The sequence below is a fragment of the Lepidochelys olivacea genome, assembly GCF_965140295.1.
Source record: "Lepidochelys olivacea isolate rLepOli2 genome assembly, chromosome: 24".
NCBI lineage: Eukaryota > Metazoa > Chordata > Testudines > Cheloniidae > Lepidochelys > Lepidochelys olivacea.
The window spans coordinates 4,173,848-4,197,347 of NC_140434.1; the positions used below are offsets into that span (position 1 = coordinate 4,173,848).

A 23,500-nucleotide genomic window follows, 5' to 3' on the forward strand; every position below is an offset into this window, starting at 1 on the left:
TGTTTCCTATCACTTCCTACAACTTGCTTTCTCTTCAGTGGTGCTTGCACGAGGGTTTAAAGTCAGGTGATCTCCGGGGAGGAGGGGCAGAGTTGGAGTCTGTCTCCTTCAAGAATTGCTGGATAGTTCCGTTTTGTTTTTGAGGGGTTTCTTTGATGAAATTTAGATGAACTGGGCCTTATTCTCATTTACACGAAGGCCCCTTGATGCTGCATGTGCCACGTTAAAAGGGCCTTAAAGTGCGCACAAAGGACCTTTTGCGTGGCCAGAGCAATGTCAGAGGGCCTTCGTGTAAATGTGAATCGTGGCCCATTGGTCTGTTTCCAGTTCTGAGTCCCAGAAGAGCAATAGCAGAGGGAGATGCACCAATCAGATTTGGGAATCTTGCTCTTGTGAGGATGCACCACAGAGATCCCTGACCTAACTGTGCATTCCCTGCTCCATAAATGGGATTCACCATTGGTTTATGCGTCCTGCGTTATTAATGGGCACGAGTCCCTTTAAACAGGACTAGGGGCGTGATGTCCCGCTTTGCCCCAGCTGCTGTTTTCCATAGCCGCTGTCCATCAGACAGGCTTAGATAGGTCGTGTTCCTTGCAAGGTCTCCCCCCAAACTCGGTGGCAAGCGATGCTCTGCAGTTGGTGCCCACTTTCTCAAAACATCATAAGACGCCAGCCTTGCTGCCGTCCTAGGCTGACTACAGGAAGTGCACCTCCGTCTTACCAGGTCATCTTTCAGCGGGTTGATTGGCTGAGCTGGCGCAGGATGGGATTGGATGGCTCGGGGATAGAGTTGGCTGAATTTTAATTTTTTTTTTTTAACCTCCATGGAAAATGTAGATTTTTTTGGCAGGAATTTCAATACAAAAAACATTTGGCCAAAAACTAAAAAAAGTCAACTGGGAAATGCTGTTGCAGTGGCTCATGGGAGTTGTAGTTCAGGTCAGATTCCCTGGACAGAGTACATCTCCCATGATGCACCAGAGTTTCCCTTCTTGGAGAGAAGAACCAGTTCATCCTGGGAGCCCCTGGCCATGGTGCATCTTGGGAGATTCCCATGATGCACTGTGGCAGCATTTCCAAATCAACATATATCAGTTTTTGCGCATTTGGTTTTTCAGCCAAAAAAAACCAAACATTCAAAATTTCTGCGGCAAAACAAAATTTTTTAAAAATATTTCATTTAGTCGCAAACCCAATTTTCCGACAAAACCCAGTTTTGATGGAAAAAACTTTCAGACTCAGACAGGAGATTACTGGTAGGCTGTGAAGTTCTTTGTCTCTGGGGCCCCATTTTGGATGCAGTGCAATGGACGACGGTTGCGCCGTTTTGTGGCCTTCATGTGATGATTGACTGCTCTTGGACCAGTGGGCAGATGTGTCTGAAAACCGTCACCATTTGCCCCTAAATTGCTGAGACTGCCAGAGAAGCCAATGCCCGAGTGAGCCACTCTTCCCTCTGGGGAAGCGTTGTGGAGTGATGTGTGCGGCCCAAGCTTATGAATCAAGAGGCCAAGGGCTGTCCCTCCAGTCACAAGGCTGTCCCTTTCACCCAGCACTAAATTCATTTTCAGAATTTCAAAGGCAGTGGTGAGGATTGCCCTATATGCCTACAAGTTTTATCCGCCGTTTCCATCCTGTCTGTGATCCCAAGAATCCGGACAGTCTGTGTCCCTGGTGCCATTCTGTAGATTTCAGCGGAAGCTACAAGCAGATCTGAACTCTTTTGACAACAGCTCACAAACTCTTGCCCCCAAATTGTTCAGCTGATCAGAAATCCCTTGATTTGCTGCACACTCTGCCCTCTCTTCCTATTGGGGGAGGTAATGAGTGAACCCACAGAAATCCATGAAGTGTGCACTCTGCTATAGGAACATCTCTTACTTTATTTCAATAGGTTTTTTTTAAATTATTGTTTTTAACTGAATCGCTAAAGTGTTTTAACGCCTCTAGCCTCCACGTGATGGTTTGGAATTAGCGGAGATCTGTGATTGCTGCTAGTCCTGGTTTGGTCTGATCGGTGATATTGTGGCCAGTTGGGCTAGACAGATTTCTGCATGTTGCTGTGTTTTATCTGGAAAAAGAAAAGGAATATTTGTGGCACCTTAGAGACTAACCAATTTATTTGAGCATTAGTTAGTCTCTAAGGTGCCACAAGTACTCCTTTTCTTTTTGCGAATACAGATTAACATGGCTGTTATTCTGAAACCTGTTTTATCTGGGTGTTTTCTTACACTGCTGACGGGCACAAGATTGCCAGAATTTATCAACCAGGAGGGGAAAAAAATTAGGAAAATGCTGACTAATTGCATGCAATTTTACCTGTATTTCAAGCAGCTATTTAGAGCTGATTGAAAATTTCAGTGGAGGAAAAAAATTGAAGATTTTTACCAACCCCCCCCCCCCCCCAAACCCACCCAATGGACATCAGGGTGCAGTTAGCGACCTTCCTAGAACTCGGACGCCTGGGTTTGCCAGTCTGGTTCAATCTTTTAAGGGAAGCAAAGGATACACCCAAAGAGTTGCTCAATGAGATGAGGGCTTTGATACAGCTGGCTGCCACCCACGTGATATTTCTGAAACTTTCGTGACCAGAGCTGGTCAGAATTCCTGCAGGAGTTTAAAATTGCGACACAATTCTTGTTGGAATGATGAAATTTTGACACAATTCTTGCCTGACTTGTGAAACTTTTGCTGCCATTTTGACAAAGATTTAAATGTTGACCAAATGTATTTTAAAAAATGGGGAAAATTTCTATAGTTGAAAAAATTCAAAAACATTACTTTTTTTTTTGAGGCAATAGGGGGAAAAATGTCCCCTCCTTACTGGCCCTCCCACCCGTCACCAGCTATATTCTTGACCATCACGTGGAAGGACAAAGTAGCAAAACCTTGGAGGATATAAAGCGCTGATTTGCTGGCACGTTGCTGCTGACTGTTGCCCAGAGGCGGAACAAAGCTCTGGGTTGAAAGTAGTTTTCATTCCGAATCTAGGCGTGGCTAGGCAGCCACAGGGCCTGGGGTTCCATGTAGATCCTGCATGGTCACAGATCAGGAGGTCTCCCAGCAGGGTGGTTTTGGGTTATTTGAGCTCTGGATTTCAGCCTTGATTTCAGCCGCAGGTTTTTCCGTTTGACATGAATGGCAACAGGGGCGGACTGTGCATTGCCTCTAGCCCAGTTTTTTTGCCTGTCTAATGGGCCTGGTTGTCCAGCGCCCTGTGCAGCCGTTTACACGGGTGCAAAATGATACTGATGCCACCCGCTTGCTTTGCTCTGGTGTCAAGGATTGTCCAGCGGGCAGGCCAGTGGAGAGCTGAGTACCAGGCGTTTGCAGGTCTCAGTGCCAGGAACTAGCAGGGCAGCTGCTGTTCCACAGAGACAGCTGGAAGATTGTCCCTCTGATTTTGCAGGACTTTTTTGGGAGGTGCATTTGAGCATTCTGCTGGGCAACGGCAGGAGGTGGGCTATTGTTGGGCAGAGTCTTTCTAGGAGACATCTGTGTGAGGAGGAGTCTCCCTTAAAGGAGACCCCCTTTCTCCAAAAGCCCCACATTCCAGCAGCTCCTGTTGGCCAAGGGGAACCCATCAATGCTGCCATTTTGGGGGTGCTCCCTTTGCTAGAAGCTGTGTGTGCTGCTCCTCCAGGGCTCCCAGACCCACCATCCCAGGAAGCGAGGACAGGAATGGGGGTGTCCACCCACAAGGAACTGGGGGTGTGCTGCCTCTGTGGCGCTTCCAGCCCTCACCAGACAGGGGGCGCACCTCAAAGCATGACAGTCTTAGTGCCCTCAGGGTCTCTGCCGGACTCCTAAGTGGGGTAGCCAGAGACCAAGTCTAGGGCTGAAATCTCAGAGGAAGACACTGGCTTGATTCTTGATTGCTCTGTTCCTGTGTTCGGAGCAGGGGTTGTGTTTGGGATGGTGGGGGAGAGTTGCTTTAGAGCTTCTTTATGGTCTCTAGCCCCGATTACCCTTCACCCAGCACCTTGTGTGCTTACATACACCAGTGGCTGTGAATCAATACCAAAGCATACCGCAGAAGGCACAGGGCAATGGTAAATCAGGCCTCCTGTGATCCATGGGCGTGCAGAAACCCTGCCCAGCCTGCAGTTTTAAATTAGAGCAGCCTTGGGGGTGCTCTAACTTATGCTCTGCTCCCCATGTCCCTTAAAGGGCCCTGGGAAGCAGAGACTAGCCAGTGCACGGTATGCTTTGGTCACATCCCTGATCTGCCGCCTTACACCAACTCCCCGCCCTGGTGTGGGATTCTCAGAGAGCCAGTTCCACCTATATTAAGGCTCCAAACGGCCAACCTGAGCATGACTGAGAATCAGAGCGCTAACTCAGGGGCTGCCAGTTTGAGCCCAGGGAACGTGCCTATAAAATAACGGGAACTAGAACTCACTTGTGGTCCAAGTGGCGACCTGAGTCCAGGTCTCCAGGGGGATGTAAGACGCATTCATTCAGCACCCGTTGTGGAGATACGCATGGAAGGTTGGTTCTTTTCTTTTTTTTTTTTCTTTTTCTTTTTTTCCCCAGCGTGGCTTGTGGTCACGGATCCGAAAGGAAATTCAAAAAGGATTCTGGGGAATATTTATCAAAATATTTTTTAAAAAGGAAAAAATAAAATAGGATGGCATTTTTACCAAAAAATATATATATATATATATATATTAAAAAAAAGTTCTTAAATATGAAACCATGATGAATAGCTGGAAAAGTAATTGGTTTAGCGAATGATTTTTTTTTTTTTTTTTTGGTAGTCTGGCTTATTTTTAAACTCGTGTTTCTACCTGTCCCTGAGCCCAGGTGTCTCCTCTTTTTCTCTGTCTCGCTCTCCCGTCTTTCTCTCTGTGCTGTAATCGTATTCCGATTTGTAACATACGGAGGAAAATAAAAGACAAACAACCCTGCCTTGGTTCTTTCTGAGGCTGTGATGAACACTATTGTTGAATTTAGTATTGGAATAGTACAGAGAATAAAAAAAACACAGAAAAATGTAGACTATTTCAATTCTCTAGGACAATAAAAATGTTGATTATTATGAGTGGCTGTTTATTGTTGGTTGTTTTGAGGCTCCGTGGCTTTGACTTTCAGTGGGCCATAGTACGAACTTCTCTGCCTACGGCTTCCCTATGGTGTCTACCTACTCTCTGATCCAAGTGATTTAGCTGGCTTCCATTAATTAGCACCTCGCAATCTTTAATGTATTGATCCTCACAACCCCTGGTGAAGCAGGGCAGTGCTGGTATTCCCCCTTGTGCAGATGGGGATCTGAAGGCCAAAGAGGCTCAGAACCAGATTTTTAAAGAAATGTAGGCAGCTACCTGAGAACAGACTTTTTGTCTTATTTTCTATCCCTTTTCCCTAATCGTTCCTACCATTCTGTCGGCTATTTTGCTGGCCGCTGTGCCTTGAGTGGATGTTTTCAGAGAACTGTCCACGGTGACTCCAAGAGCTCTGTCTTGAGCAGTAGCCGCTAATTTAGACCCCTTCATTTTGTGTGCACAGTTAGAAGGATACATTGCAATGTGCATTACTTCGCACTTAGCAGCCTGGAATTACATCTGCCAGTATGTCACCCGGTTTCATGAGATCTCTTTGTAGCTCTTTGCAGTCTGCTTTGGACTTAACTATCCTGAGTCATTTGGTATAGTCTGCAAGCTTTGCCACCTCTCTGTTTACCCCCTTTTCAAATTCATTTATGAATATGTTGAACAGCACTGGTCCCAGTACAGACCCCTGGGCGGGCCCCCCCCCCTCTTTTTAACTCTCTCCATTGTGAAAACTGACCATTTATTCCTGCCCTTTGTTTCCTGTCTTTTAACCAGTCACTGAGCCAGGAGAGGACCTTCCCTCTTCTCCCATGACAGCTTCCTTTGCTGAAGAGCCTTTGGTGAGGGATCTTGTCAAAGGCTTTCTGAAAGTCCAAGTCCACTCTATCCACGGGATCCCCCTGGTCCACATGCTTATTAACACCCTCAAAGAATTCTAATAGGTTGGTGGGTCTTAGTTACCTTTTTAGCAAATCTGGGCTTAAGTAACTTCAAGGACACACACAGCGTGTGTGATTGATCTGAGTCTTCCAAATCCCAGATTAGCACCCTGCCGCATGGGCTACGCCTGCCTGTGACAGCGACCTACCTACTCCCCTCGATTCACTCTGTCCTCTTGGGCAAATTGCTTTCCCCACTCTGTGCCTTGGTTTTCCCATCTGTAAAGGGGGAGGGTGACTTTTAGCCCTCTTTTGTGAGCCACTTTGAGAGCGAGGTGAAAAGCCGGCTGCAGGGGCGGGGGTTACGGCTAAGGCACTTGCCTGGCACGCAGGAGAGCGGCTTTCAACGCCTGGTACCGCTGTGGGCAAGTCATTTAATCTCTCTCTAAATCTCGCTGCCCCTGCCGGTGGTGTCGGGGCACAATGGGGCCACAATCTCAGTCAGGGCCTCTGGCTGCCACCACAGTGCAAGTAATGCATCATAAGACCAGGACGATCACCCCCACTTTCCTGCCCCTGTTACCTGGGGCACGGTGCCTACAAACTGGATGGGCTTAGACTCTACGCTGCAGGGGGACGTGGGCCTGGGCCACCTTCTCTGTTTGTGAAAAGCCCCAAGCACAGCGATGCTGCTAAGAAATATCCAGGCTCGCGCCTGCAGGTCCCCCTCCCTGCCCCAGAGTTTGAGCTACAGCAGACAGGGGGAGCTGGAGGCCTTGGAAGTGCCACCTCTCTGCTTAAGAGAACGTGCCCTGAGGTACAAGCACATCCGCCTGCAGAGGAGAGGTCTCAGCCCACGGGGCCGTGCAAAGCCCAGGGGCACCATAGAAAATGGAGACGAGCTGGAGCATTGCCAAGAGCTTCCAGCAAACTACACATCCCAGCATGCCCCTGGCGCCTCTTCTGAGCATGTGCAATCCTCCCTGGTGCTTGCTTGCATCTGTTGCGGGCAGATGAGGTCAGAAAGCCTTTGGGAAGATGGCTCTGCAAAGGCTCTTCAGCAAAGGAAGCTGCCATGGGAGAAGAGGGAAGGTCCTTTCATGCATCAGTAACTGGTTAAAAGATAGGAAACAAAGGGCAGGACTAAATGGTCAGTTTTCAGAATGGAGAGGGGTAAATAGTGGTGTCCCCCAGGGGTCTGTACTGGGCCCAGTCCTGTTCCACATATTCCTAAACGGTCTGGAAAAAGGGGTAAACGGTGAGGTGGCAAAATTTGCAGATGATACAAAACTACCCAAGATAGTTAAGACCCAGGCAGACTGCGAAGAGCTACAAAGGGATCTCTCAGAAGTGGGTGACTGGGCAGCAAAATGGCAGATGAAATTCAGTGTTGATAAGTGCAAAGTAATGCACATTGAAAAATATCATCCCAACTATACATACGAAATGATGGGGTCTAAATTAGCTGTTACCACTCAAGAAAGAGATCTTGGAGTCATTGCAGATACCTCTCTAAAAACAGCCACTCACTGTGCAGCGGCAGTCAAAAAAGCGAACAGAACGTTGGGACTCATTAAGAAAGGGGCAGAAAATATATTAATCCATGGTACGCCCACATCTTGAATACTGCGTGCAGACGTGGTGGCCGAATCTCAAAAAAATTAAATTGGATTGGAAAAGGTTCAGAAAAGGGCAACAAAAATTATTAGGGGTATGGAACAGCTTCCGTATGAGGAGAGATTAATAAGACTGGGACTTTTCAGCTTGGAAAAGAGACGGGCAGGATATGATAGAGGTCTATAAAATCATGACTGGTGTGGAGAAAGTAAAGAAGGAAGTGTTGTTTATTCCTTCTAACACAAGAACTCGGGGTCACCCAATGAAATTAATAGGCAGCAGGTTTAAAACAAAAAGAAGTATTTCTTCAGCCAACGCACAGACAACCTGTGGAACTCTTTGCCAGAGGATGTTGTGAAGGCCAAGACTAGAACAGGGTTCAAAAGAGAACTAGATAACTTCATGTAGGATCGGTCCATCAATGGCTATTTGCCAGTAGCTGGGAATGGGCGACAGGGGATGGATCACTTGATGATTACCTGTTCTGTCCCTCTGGGGAACCTGGCATTGGCCACTGTCAGAAGACAGGACACTGGGCTAGATGGACTTTTGGGCTTGATTCCTAAGGCTCCCAGCATATGGCGCAGTCACATCTCCCGTAGCGATGTACAGTAATGACCAGAATGGAAAGTGGCCGGGCTGTGGCTACTACAGTGCCAGGCAACCATGTGCTCCAGGGGGTGGCTGCAGAGCGCAGCAAGGTGGTCTGCATGGAACAAAAATCAATGTTGTACGATTCAAGCACGCCCACCAGAGGCCCCAGGCAGAAAGCAGGGCCCAGTTGTGCAATGTGCTGGACAGGCACATATGAAAAGACAGTCCCTGCTCTAGAGCACTCGAGAGCTAGTGACATGGAATGGGTTTTATAGATTGGTCACGCGTGACGTATATAGAAACTATGTTCTGAAACGATGGCTCTGGCAAAAGCTGCTGATGTATAAAATGAACCAAACCCTGTCCAGCAAGGGAGATTTAGGTTTGATATTGGGAAGCACTTTCTAACTGTAAGGGTAGTTAAGCTCTGGAACATACATCTGAGGAAGGTCGTGGGATCCCTTCACTGGAGATTTTTCAGAACAGGCTGGACAAACCCCTGTCAGGGCTGGGCTAGGTTTACTGGGCGCAGGGGATGGACTTGGTGACTTCTTGCGGTCCCTTCCAGCGTGACGTTTCCATGATGTGGTGATCTGTGCAAAGGGGACAAAATAGATCAGGGCTGTGTCGAGCGAAAGGTTTGCTGGTGGGGCTGGTCAACCAGTCTCCATCAAAAAACTAACGGAAAATTGGGGGGGGGGGGATTGGAAGGAGTTTACTGAGCCACTTTTTCTTTTGCAGAAAGTGTCTAAAACTTTGATTTTATGTCGAAAAGACGAACACCGGAAAACTTAAGTGTTCTGCTTCCCAGCCAAAAATTTTCAGTATTCCCAAAAAAAAAAAATTTTTTTGCTGAAAAGTCAAAAATTCTGTTCAAAAATTGACAGTTGTTTTCATAGCCCTGTTTTTTTCACCTCTGCTCTGTGCTATGCGTGTGTGGGCATCATGGAATCTCAGGGTTGGAAGGGACCTCAGGAGCTCATTTAGTCCCACCCCCTACCAATCCCCAATATTTGCCCCAGATCCCTAAATGGCCCCCTCAAGGATTGAACTCACAACCCTGGGTTTAGCAGGGCAATGTTCAAACCACTGAGCTCTCCATTCCCTGAGGATATCTGTTGTTGCCCATTCCTTAGTGGGGTATGATTCTATGATTCTACATCCATGCACTTGGTATGGGGTTGCTAGAGGTTGCTTGTCTGTCCCCCCCCAGCTCTCTGTCTTTGTGTCTGTTTCCTTAGCTCCCTATCTAGTGACTGTCTGAGCCCCTATGGAAAGTGACCTCCCTTCCCCCCGTCCATCTACACCAGCGCACACATGTGTAACATGCTTCTGATATGCAACATGTCCTTTCTGCACTGGGTGAGCGAGCACAGCTCCAGCCCCCAGAGGGCCAGAAAGCAGGGCACCAAGATAGGACTCTACCAATCCCACACAACACTGCAATGCAGCTGAGTGGATGGTACTGCCACACCCAGAATGCAAGGCACCAGGACAAAGACCGAGGGGCGCAGTTGCAATACCCATAATGCCATGCAACAGGACGGGAGAGGGGCTGCAAAACCCAGAATGCAATGCAATGGGGGAGAGGGAAGGAGCTGCAAAACCCAGAATGCAATGCAATGCAAAGGCGAGAAGGAGCTGCAAAACCCAGAATGCAATGCAACAAGATCGATGTTGGGAGGAGAAGGCGACCCGAAGCCCAGAATGCAACGCAAACGGGCAGAGGCCGGAGGGCGGGACTGCAAACACCCAGAAATGCCGCAAGACCCAGGGATAGGACTACAAGTCCCAGAGTGCGATGTTGCAGAGCAACTATGACAGCAAATCCCAGGATGCATTGCGATTGGGTCTCCCAGTCCCAGGGTGCAGTGCTCCTCCTCTGAAGGCTCACGTGCATGGTGTAATGCAGCTGCAAACTGCTGCTGCAGGGGCCTGGCAGCAGCTGCAGAAGACCAAGGTGAGAAGGGGGGCTGCCCCCTGGTCCCCCCCAAGGGCTGGGTTGCTCGGCTTGCATGCAGGGGTCGTGGGGCAGTGTCTAGGGGAGAAGGGGGGATGCCGTGGGATGCTGGGGGGGTAGGTGCTGCAGGAAGCAGGGCTACTGGGAATGGGGACCTGAGCAGGCTTGAAACCCCCTGGGTAAAGTTAGCTCCCTGCTGGTGCCTCCCTTAAAATCTTCCCCTTGTGCTCTGTTGCTGTGCGTAGACCAGCCTGGACTCCTGGTTTCTTTCCCTGGCTCTGGGAGGGGACTGGGGCTTTGTGGGTTTGGGAATTGTGGGGAGGGGGACGAGACCGGGCGATAGGACACCTGGGTTCTGTTTCCTCGCTCAGCTGCTGATTTGCTTTGTGACCTTAGGCCTGCCCTCGGCTGGATCTGGTGACCCGTGACCGCCCTCGCCGAGCGGGACCATGCGTCTGACCGCCCTGCTGGCCATGGCGGCCAGGGTGAAGCTGCCTCCGAACTATCGCCACGGCGTCTACCGGCCCTGGACGGCTGCGGCCAAGGCCAACAACCCCCCCGGGCGGAGACGCAAGAAGGTGTTTGTGGAGCCCATCAGCAAGGAGGACTGGAAGGTGTTCCGTGGAGACACGGTGGGCCCCAGGCATAAGTAGTCCCCCTTCGGGATTGTCTAGCATGGGGCGTCTCTGAGTTTCTGTGCCCCGGGCCGCGGGCTCCCGGATGGAGTTCTAACGGGGACTTCTTGGGTTTCAGGTGGAGATATTAATTGGGAAGGATGCCGGGAAGCAAGGAATGGTGAACCAGGTCATCCGAGCTCGCAACTGGGTCTTTGTGGAAGGTTTGAATACGGTAAGGGAAGAATGGGGGGAAAGCCTCAATCTCCCATGTGTTGGCCAGCTGGAATCAGAACTGCTCTGCCGTGTGTCATACGTCCTATACTGCCAGTGGGGATTCTCCTTTGGCTCAGGCAGCTGGGATCTCAGTGCAGGAAGATCTGAGTTCTATCCCCATTGCTGCTCAGGTAGTTCTGAGTCTCCGGTGTGTGGTGCCCAAGGAACCCAGAGAATGACTGTGCAGTGAGCCTGTTCCAAACCCTAGGGCAAGTCAATCTCCTCTCTGTGCCTCAGTTTCCCCATCTGTAAGATAGGGATAACCTGTACTACATGGGTGGGCTGTGAGGTTTAATCAGCTTGTAATGTGCTTCAGAATGGTGGTATTATTTCTCCCTCCACCTCCCCAAATAGTTACTGGTGCTAGTGACATGTGAGAGTGTAAAAGGCCACAACCCAGTTCAGCCACTGCCCTGGCTGGGATGGTCTCCTTGCCCGAGGGACCCCGGGCGAGGCCAGTGGGTGAGGAAGAGGCGGTGGTTTGAAACCCAGCTCTCCGTTTCCAGCATTACTGTTACATCGGGAAAACCGCCGATTACCCGGGGACGTACATCGCCAGAGAGGCACCCTTGCTGCTCCGACAGGTTGCCCTGGTCGACCCTACGGACAGGTAATCCTGCCCCAGGGCTCCAGGGGTCTGGCCCAGGGCTCGACTGGGCACACTGGCATCCTTCCAGCTGCCCGAGGGAAGCTGGTGCTGTGTTAAACCCTCACCTAAGGCACTTCCCGCAGCCGTGAACCTACCAGATCTGTCTAGCTAAGCAGTGCTAGGCCTGACCAGTACTTGGATGGGAGACACTCTAGGTTAGAGTCCAAAGTCTTTGGGCTAGGACCTTTCTTTGTTCTGTGTCTGTACAGCATCTGGCACTGGGGGGGTGCTGGTCAATGACTCGGGCTGCTAGGTGCTCCTGTGAGGCAAAGGGTAATAAGGGAAACCAAGAGTCGGGCCAGAAGTGGCAAGTAATCAATAGGTAATGCAGAATTGACCCCAGTGTGGTGCGAGGGGGCGCTGTGCCCGAGGCAGTGGGGGGCTGGGGCTCAGTAGGGGGGTGCTGTGCCCCAGGGAGTCCATGCTGAGCCCAATGCCCCAGCATGGTGGTCGGGGACACTGCACTGGAGGGGTTGGGAGGAAGGGTGCTCCTTCCGCTGGGTCAGCGCTAACTGCAATGGCCTTGCAAGGTGCTCGGGGGCCCTGTGCTGCAGCAAGAGAGAGACTTCCAAAGACACCAATGAACCCCCCCCCCCCCCCCCCGAGGATATCGTCTGATCCCACCGCTCCCTGCCCTTCCCCCCTAGGAAGCCCACCGAGGTGGAGTGGCGCTACACTGAAGAGGGTGAGCGAGTGAGGGTGTCTCTGCGAACCGGCAGGATCATCCCTGCACCTGTCCACCAGCGCCGGGACGGCATCATCCCAGAGCAGTGGAAAGGTGAGCAGGTTTGCCGGGGGCTTCTCCCGCCTGGCCCTGGGCGATCCGACGTTGCTTTCTGTTGGGAACTGCTGAAAGGTGCCTGATGGACAGGGCTGAAATGGGACAGTGTCTGTGGCACGTGGCACACTTAGGGCCTGCCTCTCAGTTGCTCCAGCCCTGTGGATGGCTCTAAGCCGCCTTCGTGCTCTGTGTTCTGGAGCCGCGCAGACCTCGGTGTAAGTGAGAGCAGCCACGGAGCTGCTCTAATTTGCAATCTGCTTCGCAGTGCCAAGGGGCTTTTCAGTGGGTGCCGGTGAGGTTTTCCTGCGGGCACGGTGCAGAGAATCTGGCCCAGAGGTTTAGAGTGTTCTGTGGAGCCCGCTTTGCAGCTGGGCCAGGGAGGGGATAGTGTTTCCTGGAGTTATTTGTACTGTCAGTCACCCCACAGCCTGGAGCACTGACTGCATTTACAGCTGAGGGCTGGGGTGAGGAGCCCAGGTTGGGAGAGGCCAAGGCTTTTCCGGACATGGGGAAGCCAGGAGTGGGTTTTGTCACACTTGTCTCTTTAGCCCTGTTTCCACTGACCTTTGTTTCCCATCTGGAAAGTGACTGTATAAACCCACATGGCTTTTGAGCTTGTGCCATGGTGATCCCAGGTCCCAAGAGATGGGCCTGATTCTCCCCTGCCCAGCATGGACCCGCTCAGAATGGCAGCAAGCCCCCCCAGGATCTGCGCGTCGAGCCGGCCTCGTTCCTTCTTGCCCTGGGCATGACGTGGCCCGGTCCAATTCCCCTGAGATGTGAGCCGAACTAGAATTCGGCTCCTCCCAGAGCTGGCCCTTCAAGGCTAACGGGGCTACATTCGAGCTCCCTCCCTCACAGCTGGTCTGGCCCTGTGGGAGCGAACCCCCTTCTGCCCCACAGCCGCCTGTACTGTGCAGATCTCAGGTGGAAGGGGGGCAGTTCTCCACAGCCTCCTGGAGACGGTGCTGAGATCGAGGTTGTAATGTACTCCCCTCTCCCCGGCAGATGGGCCAAAGGACACCTCGGTGGATGACGCGCTGGACAGGACCTATCAGCCGTCCCTGAAAATATTCGAAGAAGAAATCCTGGAGCTGCAGGGCATCGTGGAGACGCGCCGAGCCAAGAAATCCTATTGGTATTAGCACCTCTGCAGCGAGCGGCCTCTGCCTGCGACCCCAGCGCTAACGCCATGTGGCTGGTGAGCGGCCCGCTCTCCTGGAGTCCCCAGTTGTCTTCGTACGTCTGGACGGCAAAGGCCTGGCTGCCCAGCCCAAGGCGATAGCTGTGGCTGCAGGCCCCTTGCAATCAGGGTGTGCCCCTCCTGCCGGCCGGCTGGCAATAAAGACGTCCTGACCCCTTTTGTATGCCAGCCGGGCCATCTTTCTTTCTGAGCTGCAGGGCATGCGTCCCTCCTGTGGCAGCGAGCGGGGCCCCGCGTGGAACCGGGTCTGTCGGTTACGGCAGAGCCCGAGTGGGGCCCCGCTGTCCTCGGTGCTGTCCAGACACAGTCAGAGCGGAGAGTCTGACCAGCTGCAGGCTCGGGGAAAGGCGCCCCCGAGGAGCCAGCGCAGCGATGGCAACCAGGGGCATGGGGTTTTTTTTGTTTGGGGGGGGGGGTGTTAGGCGGCAGGGAATGAATGGAAAGGGCTGGAGCAAACAGCCAAGTCGCACAGGCTGAGACAGTTGAATCAAAATAGCAGTAATTCCCCCACCTCCCCCCCCCGGCTAAATAGGGGGGAGGGCTGGGTGGCCCCAGTTGTCCCCCACCTTAGGCTGTAACTCTGTTTGGCTCAGCCTCTGGGTGCAGAGGAAGGAGGCCTGGTGTCTGGGGTGTCAGTTTGGGATCAGATCCCAGCTCTGCTACAGGCTGCATGGGTGACCTTAGGACAGTCACTTAACCCCTGTTCCATTCTGTACAGGGGTGGGGTGGGGAATGATAATTCCTTCCATCATGTGCAGGGGGTGGGGAGTGGGATAAGTACCAGAGGGGTGAGCACCTCGCAAGCTGGGACGTAAGGGGAGCCATGAACTACCCCCACGAGGATTAACTGCTTGTTACGGCAGTGCCCAGCCACGCGCACGGCCCCCCGCCCATCGTGTTCTGCACAGATCCGTGTGAGGGTCGGTGCCTGTCCCCATGCAGAAGAGGCAGGGAGCAGTGATGGACAATGCAAACCACTGCTCTTTGGGGGCGGTGTTTATTTTGGGTGAGAGGGTCAGCTGAAGGGGGGGAGAGAGGGTCAGCTGAAGGGGGGGAGAGAAGGCCAGGAAGGTGGGGGGGGGCAGGTAAAGCAGGTGGAGGTGCAGAGTCTGGGCAATCAGCCAGTCAGCACCTGGAGCAGCAGCTGCTGCCTGTTGTCCCTGACTCGCTGCTGCACCAAGGCCCTGCTGGGCTTCCTCTGGTGCCTGGGGCTGGCTCCTCCTTGGACTCTTCCAGCCCAAGGAAACGGGGGGTTGGGAGGAAGAAACCTCCCTGCCCTTGAGTGGGGCTGAAGGGGGAAGGATTGGTCCTGGGTGGGCCACATCATCTCCCTCCCCATGTGCAACTGCCGCAGAACTTTCTGAGGCTGCTGTAGCCTGACTCCCCCAGTGCTCTCGCCTCTTCTCACAGTGTGCGCCGCCTCCGTTCCCGTACGCTGTTAAACAGCTGCCACGTTCCTCCCCAGAGGAGGGCTGCAGCCAGCGATTCCTGTGCATCAATGGATGCTGGTGCGAGTCAATCTTCCCCTGCCAGCGTGGATAACGCAGAGTCCAGCCCAGCCTTGGCCGCCACCAGCACTAGGTTCCGGGGCGAGAAGCTGGGGTTAAACAGGGGAATCAACTGGCATTGGAAGCCTGCAGGGGAAGAGGGGGAGGGACACAGAGTAGTTCACAGGTGGGCGGTCCCATGATTTGTAGTGAGTACTTACAGGTCTGGTGAGTGGAGGGGCCGTACAGAGGGACACGCGCTTGCTCGCCCAGTGAGTAGGTGGTGAAAGAGACAGGAACACGCCTGCTCGCTCGCTGGGTGAACGGGAGACCATATGGCTGGATCCATGCGCTTGCTAGCCGAACAAATGGGGGGCTGCACAGAGGGGGCACGTGCTCGCTCGCCCAGCGAGGAGTTAGCCTGGGGAGTTACTGGTACTGAGGCCTGGGCTCTCTGTGGACTACAAAGGGCTGCTATTGGCGAGGGGCGGTGGAAGGGAAAACACAAGGGTGCTGCATCCAGCACCCCAAGGATGAACGTGCTTGTCCATACCAGGCGGAGGAGGGTTTAAATCCCGCCGTGCTGGAGACAAATGGCTACAAGGAGCAGCTCAGGGTAAGTGCAAATGGCCACAGCCCTCCCACACCCCCAAATGTGAAGGAGCTGGCTGTCTCTGCCCTGGATCCCAGGCCTGGGAAGGGGGTGGGTCGATCCGAGGCACTCACCTTGCTCCTGCAGGTAGATCATCCTATCCAGCAGGATGAGGGTCTCCACCAGCGGCGCCAGAAGCAGGGCCAGGCTGAAGAAGGCCACCACGTTCTGTTGCTGGGCCAGCATGGCGTCAACGTAGGCCCGATCCAGAGGGGCGGCCGGGTCCAGCCCCACACACTGCAAGCCCAGCCGGGCGTACCTGCCAAGGTGAAGCAGCGTGGCCCCGTCAGCTCTGCGCCCTGCCGCCCACCCCAGGGCAGCTCAGCTGGAGCTGACTGGATGCTGGCAGGGCCCCCAACCCAACCGCAGCCACTTGCCACCCTGCCCCTAGCTCTAGCCACCAAACCACATTCCCATCCCCAAGCAGGGAAGGGAACCCAGGAGTTGTACATCACTCATGTCTATACATCTTTGGGCATCAGTTGTCAGAGGCAGCATGGGTAGCAGACTGGGCATTTGCCCAGAGCCCATTAACCCCTGAGTTACCCTAAGGTTAGCCAGTCAGATGGGGGGATCAGGGATGTCATGTCCCTGTGCCTCAGTTTCCCCATCTGTGAAAAGTGAAGAGTTGTGCCCCTAAGTTGTTTAAATAGCAATCAATAGGAGCTGAGAGCCGGGTGCTAGGAACCAGGGGGCAGTTGCCTCCGTCACTTTCAATGAGGGTCTGTATCCAAACAGCCCCTGAGTTCTGGGGAATTTCTGAGCAGGATCAGCCCTCCCATCTCCAGTAAGGAGCCAGAACCGGAGCCCCGTCTCTCGTCTCCCCGGCGTCTAGGGCTGTCGAGATGGGATGAGGCCCATCTCTGCTGCGGGGCCGGTGGCTGGTTAGCGAGGCCAGGCTTTGCTAAGACACACTATGCCGGCTGACTCACTCCTCGAAGGCTAGCTGGTGGGCCTTGTTAATGGTCTGCACCCCGAGGCGTCTCTTTGCCGGGTCAGCTGCCCGGATCAGCATCTCCAGCGTGGCACGGTAGCAATGAGTCCGCAGGATGGGGCTCTTGCTCCTCAGCCGCAGTGCGTAGTCCTCTATGGCGTGGCAGGCCGCTTCCCGCGCCTTGTAGGAGAGGGTGTGGCCCGGCAGGCCGGCCACCCAGGCGCTCAGGGGGTAGCCGTACTCAGGCCGGTCGGTGGAAGGAGGAGGCAGTGCTGCGAGGCCAGGGGGGGTCGGCTCCTCCTGGGTGGTGAGCTTCATGTAGCAACAGGCCACCGAGGTCACGGCCACCACATGGGGGCAGCGGGTGAAGTGTCTGAGCAGGGCTACGCTGAGATCCCCGCATGCGTGCAGGCCGGTCAGGAGCAGCCTGCCCTCCGCCAGTGGCCCCAGGGGATTTACTGCCATTGGGCGGCTCGGTCGATACAGAGGGTGAGGCCCATTGGGAACGCAGCCACGGCCTCTGCTTCCGAAGGGATCTGGGGATCCCCTGTGCTCCTCTCTTGCAGCAGCCATGCAGCCCCATCCTCCTGGCCCCTTCTCTCCAGGCTTGCCCATCTCTACCACGTCTCTGCCACCCCCCCAAGGGGCTGTGGGGGGAATGCTCTTCCATGGCCCTGGCAAATCGCAGGTGGCACCAGCCTCCGGGGACGGGCCGCTTTCTGCCATGGGAGATTGAGCTGTGTCTATTCCTCGCTGCGGCAGGAGGAGGAACTCCTGCCACGGTGCTTGGGGGTCGACCCACCCCGCCACATGGCTTGGCCCACGGAGGGAGATCTCCCACGGATCCTGCAGGAAGGGAGAAACAAAGAATCACAGACAGCCACTCAGTGGTGGTTGTCTGAGCTCAACACTGCAGCAGATGATCAGACTATAGGTCCGGCTAGGCTGGGGTCCTGCTCCGAGAGGCCAATGCTGACGGCCTGAGAGACAGGTGCAAACTGCGCCGTCACAGTGGGCCACCATGGAATAAAGGGAAGTTCCTTCGCCTCTGGCAGTAAAGGGTTAACTCCTTACAGACTGGTTACGGTCTGAGCTCTGGCCACCCTGATCAAGGGGCAGCTCAAACCCAATAAGCTGTTAACAAGAAGCCACCCAGCAGAGCCAGGATGAAAACCCCGATCTCAGACACACAGTTCCACGCCGTAGCTACTAGACTTTGCTCCTCAGCTGGAGCCTAGCTTCTTCCCTGGACAAGCTTCAGGTAAAAATATTAATAATCTCTCCTTAAATGGGCCACAGCCTGGATTTCCTCCAGGCGGGAAGAATCAGGAGGATATATCTCTCCAGCACTGGGTTATCTGAGCACCTCACCATCGGAGATGGACCCCTGGGAGGTTGGGGGCTCAGTCCCATTTCACAGATGGGGAACTGAGGCAAAGGGTAGATTAAGTGTTGCTCAAAGAGCCAGAAACACAACCCAAGTCTCTTGAGTCCTAAGCCAGTGCCCTACCCTCTAGGCTGTCCTTCTGCCCCATTGGAATTTAACCATTGCCTGGTGTGAAGAGCCCACTCATCTGCATAGGGCATTAGCCTTGGGGCCCCCCCTCCGCCCCCCACTGCACCGTTTACCTTGGCTCGTCGTGCTTGCTTCTTCTCCAGCGCCCACACCAGTTCTCGGTCAAACTTAGTCGCCATGTCAACCAGGCGTCCGTCTCCCTCGATCGCCGTGACAGACAAACCCAGGCCAAAGGCCAGAAAGCGAGAGAGATGGCCCTTAAAGGGGAACACACACCGACTGTCAACACTGCTGCTCCTCTGGGAGTTTCTGAATCCCCCCTGCCCTCCCCCCTGCACTAGAAGATTCAAGGTTATTATGGAGGGAAGGGGGACATATTTCCCCGCACTGGGGCAAGTCATGATTTTTGAGTGCTTGGGTTGGGGGCCTGCGACAGAGTGCTGAGAACCGGCAGCTCAATCAGCACTCTGGTCACTGGAAATCCAATTTGTTCCCCTCCCGCCCTCCCAAAGGACCTGACTGAGGGAGGGAATGGCTAATGTCTAGATCAGCCTGAGCTGGGGACAGCTAAGGAGATCATTAGCAAGTTAACTGCAAGAATGAAAAAGGAGCACAAGACGGACATGCAAAGGAGAGGGAAAAAGAAAGGCAGGCCAGCAAAGCCAGGGTAAAGAGAGATCTCTGGGTGGTGCCCGCTCTTCTCTCTGGCCCGGGGACGATGACTGTATGTTACTATAAACAGAATGGCTGCATGGGACTGTACGGGGTGGTGGCTGAGATCATACAAATAAAAGACATAGTGGTGGTTACAAACCAGAGTTGCAGGGCCCTATCACAAAAGCACAGTGCGTGCGAAGCAGGACGTGCAACGGATTAGAAGCTGCATAGGGGACTGTAGAGAGACAGCTCCTAGGTGAGTTCGGTCTCCATAATCCATTCAGTTCTTGGCCTCTCCGCTAAGGCTGCCAGCGAAGGAAGCAGCTGGCATCGATCATGCTGGTGAGTTTTGGGATACGGTCTCCTGGGAAGTGAGCTACTCCCCACTATGTCACAGGCGCCATCAGCTGGCAAGGTCTTAGGGTCACCCGCAGTCCAGGGCGGGACTCCAAATGGGGGAAATAAAGGTGAAAGGAACCTCGTGAGCCAGCCCATCACCCAACCTATGCAATAGGAGACAATGCACCTCACCCCTCCAGGGAGGGATCTGGGACACAAAATATAATTCAAACCACGGAACTACAGGCTCCCAGCAACCTACCTGGCCAGAGCCAATATCTACCACCTGATCACACCTGGTGATCTCGCTCAGTTTCTTCACCACCTGAGGAAAAGATAAAGGTGCAGACTCATCAAGGAACTTGTCAGCAGAAAGGCCCAGGCTGTCCAGCTTGGGTGCTGAGAGTCAGCCACCGAAATCCGTGTTGCAACACCTAGGGAGGTGGCCTGCTTCTCAATGCAGCTTCCGCTCACCTCAGGGCACAACATCTTGACAAATCGGGCCCCTTTTATTGGGCTGCTCAGTCAAGGACGCAGCTAGGAGAACCCTCAGCTAGGAGAACGTTGGCCAATGGCCTTCGCACTTTTCCTTACCGTGACCCTATGTTGCAACCGAAAAGCCTGTGGGGACCCCCTGATAAAGGGAGGACAGTGGTGACCACTCTTGGACCCATGTGTGACCCCCTTTTCCTTTGGAACTGCAACTCCCCAGCTGGAAACCCATGATCTTGGCCTTTGCCAGAGGAAAGACTGGACTCAATCGCTGGTCTTTCTCCTCCAAGACATGCCATTCCTAAGAGCTGAGGAGAGTCACCTTCTAATGAATCTGATCGCTTCATCACCCTGACCCTGCTACTAGGAATTATACTATGGAGGCTGTTGCTTATTCTGCTTTGATGGCACTCTAGCCACATGGGCTGGAGACACAGTGAAGACATGGGGAAGGATACAGCCAGCCATAGTGGTGGATGGAAGGTGCATGATAATGGAGTGACTTGGTGGCACGTTAGGCTGCCTTTGCCTACCATACAGTATTGCTCTTAATGACTTGTGTTATCGTAGTGCTAGGAGCCTCAGTCATGGACCAAGACCAGGGTTCCAAGGAATCTTCTCTCTGTGGTTCTGTTCCTGAGCACATCGCGCCTGTTCCAATCAATAGGCATCTTTCCATCATCTTCAGAGGGCTTTGGATTAGGCTCCTAATGAATAGTATTTTCATGCAGGCTGTCTTCCAGCATGGTTTACAGGGCTTTAATAAGCAGCAACACCAGGTTCTGGCACTACCGAGACCTCAACATTCACCACACTGGCCACGGTACCATGCTGTCTTCTTTTCTGACTACAGGGAGATAGAACCTGCTCCAAAGCCCTTTGGATTTGATGGAAAGACTCCCGTTGACTCCAGCGAATGCAGAGTGCCCATCGGCGCATCTTGATGCTCCTGGGGATGTGAAGTGGGAAAGGAGGCTAGGATAGGAGAAAGCGAGACCCCAGAGATGAGGGTAGACCCAAGGTCTGCTGGATTCACTAGGAGGGTGGTGAAGCACTGGAATGGGTTCCCTAGGGAGGTGGTGGAATCTCCATCCTTAGAGGTTTTTAAGTCCCGGCTTGACAAAGCCCTGGCTGGGATGATTTAGTTGGGGTTGGTCCTGCTTTGAGCAGAGGGTTGGACTAGATGACCTCCTAAGGTCTCTTCCAACCCTAATCTTCTATGATTCTATTGGATTCACAGCTACAGTGAGATCATCGTTCCTACTGGGGACAAGAAATGCTAGCCACAAACCTTCCCGAGCTGCCGGATTTCATGCTGCTTTTTGGGCTTCACGTGCTTCCGGAAAAGGGGGTTAAGCTTAGCACTCTGGCACCGGTTCTCCCTGAACTCCTCTGGCCTCCCGGTCGCCGACATGCCGCCTCTACCACGAGGTGTTCTGGAGAAAGCCAATGTGTGAGCTGTAGCTTTAAAGGCCAGCAAGGAGAGCGGCCACACCACGCTGTAACTGACAGCACAAGGACAGCAGTTAGTGTATGGACAAGGAGTTCCCATTGCTCTCGCACCAAAGGGACTGAACAGACTACAGCTGTACAAATCACTTCACGCACCAGGGAAATGCGACCACCTCTGGACTAGAATGTGGCAGCTGTTTAAAAGCACAGAGGAACAGTATGTGGCAGTTCAGGATGGGCAGTAATGAAGCAAATCGTATTCAAGTTGAACTGCATGGGGAATTTAAGGAGGCAGAATGCTGGATTTAGGCCACTGGGAATACAACCCTGACTCTTTCGAATAAAAAAAGTGCAGTGGCATCTTTAAAGGCCACAAGTCTCTGCTTGTCTGTATCTCTAAGCCTTTCCAAAGCACCTGTCAACATATCTAGCCACTGAGTGGTCAGGGTTTCATACCCTCTCTGACAGGCATTACCTCTATCACCACAGCACTCCCTAGCACCATGCGAGGGCTTTGGTCCAGAACTGACTCAGAAGGGAAACCATCCTCTACTTTAATTGACAATGCAGCCTGCAGACACAAGCCCTGCCTGCGGTCATATGCCCCTGGCCAACCCCTGCAGAGAAAAGAAGCCCACAGAGGACACTAGTAAAGCCCCTTTAACAGGAGCATGTTCTTACCAAACTTCCTCTGGTTTTCCTTTCTCCAGCAAGACGGCAGCGAGTTGTGGGGAGGGGAGATCGGTAAGCACTGCCTGCCAGGAATAAGGAAGCTTCCCCCAAAGATTATCGGTGAAAAACTCCTGCAGGGAAGAAAGGGTGATGGGGAAGGGGGAAGTTCAGGCAACAGCACTCATCATCCAAGCCCACTCCCAGCACTCAAACCCCAACCAAGATAATGACCCCATTTTGCTATGCGCTGTACCTATACATAGTGAGAGACAGTCCCTGCCCCAAATTGTTTACAATCTAAATAGACAAAACCGACAGAGTGGGAGGGGAAACTGAGGCACAGTGACTTGACCAAGGTCACACAGCAAGTCGATGGCAGAGGCAGGAATGAATCCCAGTCTCCTATGTCCCAGGCCAGTGCCCTACATGCCGGTCCACGCTGCCTCTCAGCAAAGTCCAACCACGATTTGAATAGGACTCACAATGATGTAGGAGTCCACAATGGATCCATAGAGCGAGAGGACATGGGTGATGTTCACTGCTAACTGCTTCTGCTCCTCCAAAGAGAGGGGCTGGCCGGAGAGCACTGTCATCGCGGTGTGGGGTGAACCTGAGAGATGGGAAATGGTGCACGAAGAAAGAGTTAAAACTAAAGGGAAAAGGGAGAGAATCACCGAGCAGGAAGGTCTGAATGAACGCGCTTGGCTCCTTTAATGACTCTTTGCAGCATGGGGTCCCTTATGTAAAGGAGGTGAGGGGCACTTCCTGGGGGAGAGGGAAGGCCAGTCCAAAGGGGCATTCGCCCCCTGGCATCTCTGCCCACTAGGATGCCAGGCTTGGGGGTGGGTTGGTGATGTGGGCTCCTTTACACTAGCAACCGGGCTGAGGTCCAGCAGACTCATTTCCCGTAGGATGCGGAACAGCCCTCCAGAGGTCTGGATCCAGGCTGGCGCCTGAGAGGGGAAGGCCCCACATCCCCTCGGGCCACTGCTGCGCTGTGCGCCGTGGCACCGTGCTGGCCTGCGCCGTGCCACCCTGGCGTCGGCGGGGCGGGGCGCTGCATTGTGTCGTGTGGCCGGGCGTCCCCGGGGCTGCCATGACGCGACACTGGCAAGGCGCTGCTGTGACGTGGGGACACGGGGCTATTCGCGCGGCATCGCTCAGTGCCCTGTTGCTGGGACACCCCGGCCCTGTGACGTCACCCTGAGGCGTTGCCATGACGCTGGGCTGTGACATCACCAGGAGGCGTTGCCATGGCATCGCGCAGTTATAACTCTGGTGGCGTGGCATGACGTCGTAGCACTGTGACGTCATCGCGCGGCACGTCGCTATGACATCGCCCATGATGCAGCTCTGTCTGTGTCGCCGGCAGACGTCACCAGCCCCCTGTCCCCGCCCGAGGGGGGGGGGGCGCAGCGCGAGTCTCCTGGCCCCGCCCCCTCCCACAGCTCCTTCGGCCCCATAGAGCTCACCCTCCGCACGGCTAGAGCGCCCAACTGCACATCGCACCCACTCACCGCTCTCTATGGTCTCCCCCCGCCGCAGGACCGCGCACGCGCAAGCGCCCTCCCAGCCCCGCGTGCCTCCAGAGGTGCACACGCATGCGTACAATCTCGCCTCTGTGCCTCAACAGCCTAAACGCATGCGTAAACTGTTTGACGGCTGGCCC

At 53.7% G+C, this 23,500-nt stretch overlaps 2 protein-coding genes across 2 annotated transcripts; one reads left to right on the top strand and one right to left on the bottom strand.

Moving 5' to 3' along the window:
- The first annotated feature begins 9,948 nt into the window (after positions 1 to 9,948).
- On the top strand, positions 9,949 to 13,798 carry MRPL24 (mitochondrial ribosomal protein L24). The gene is made up of 6 exons (XM_084613136.1): positions 9,949 to 10,106; positions 10,503 to 10,738; positions 10,860 to 10,955; positions 11,503 to 11,606; positions 12,293 to 12,423; positions 13,435 to 13,798. Exons 2-6 carry the CDS (start codon positions 10,556 to 10,558, stop codon positions 13,569 to 13,571), a joined length of 651 nt encoding a protein of 216 aa, XP_084469262.1. The 5' UTR covers positions 9,949 to 10,106; positions 10,503 to 10,555; the 3' UTR covers positions 13,572 to 13,798.
- A 795-nt stretch (positions 13,799 to 14,593) lies between these two features.
- Positions 14,594 to 23,452, bottom strand: METTL25B (methyltransferase like 25B). Its single transcript, XM_084613496.1, is given in 10 exon segments — positions 14,594 to 15,264; positions 15,844 to 16,028; positions 16,702 to 17,549; positions 18,333 to 18,476; positions 19,478 to 19,540; positions 20,999 to 21,212; positions 21,841 to 21,962; positions 22,314 to 22,441; positions 23,349 to 23,367; positions 23,369 to 23,452. Coding segments are annotated over 10 exon segments (1,908 nt in total). The 5' UTR covers positions 23,435 to 23,452; the 3' UTR covers positions 14,594 to 15,145.
- Between the last annotated feature and the right edge of the window lie 48 nt (positions 23,453 to 23,500).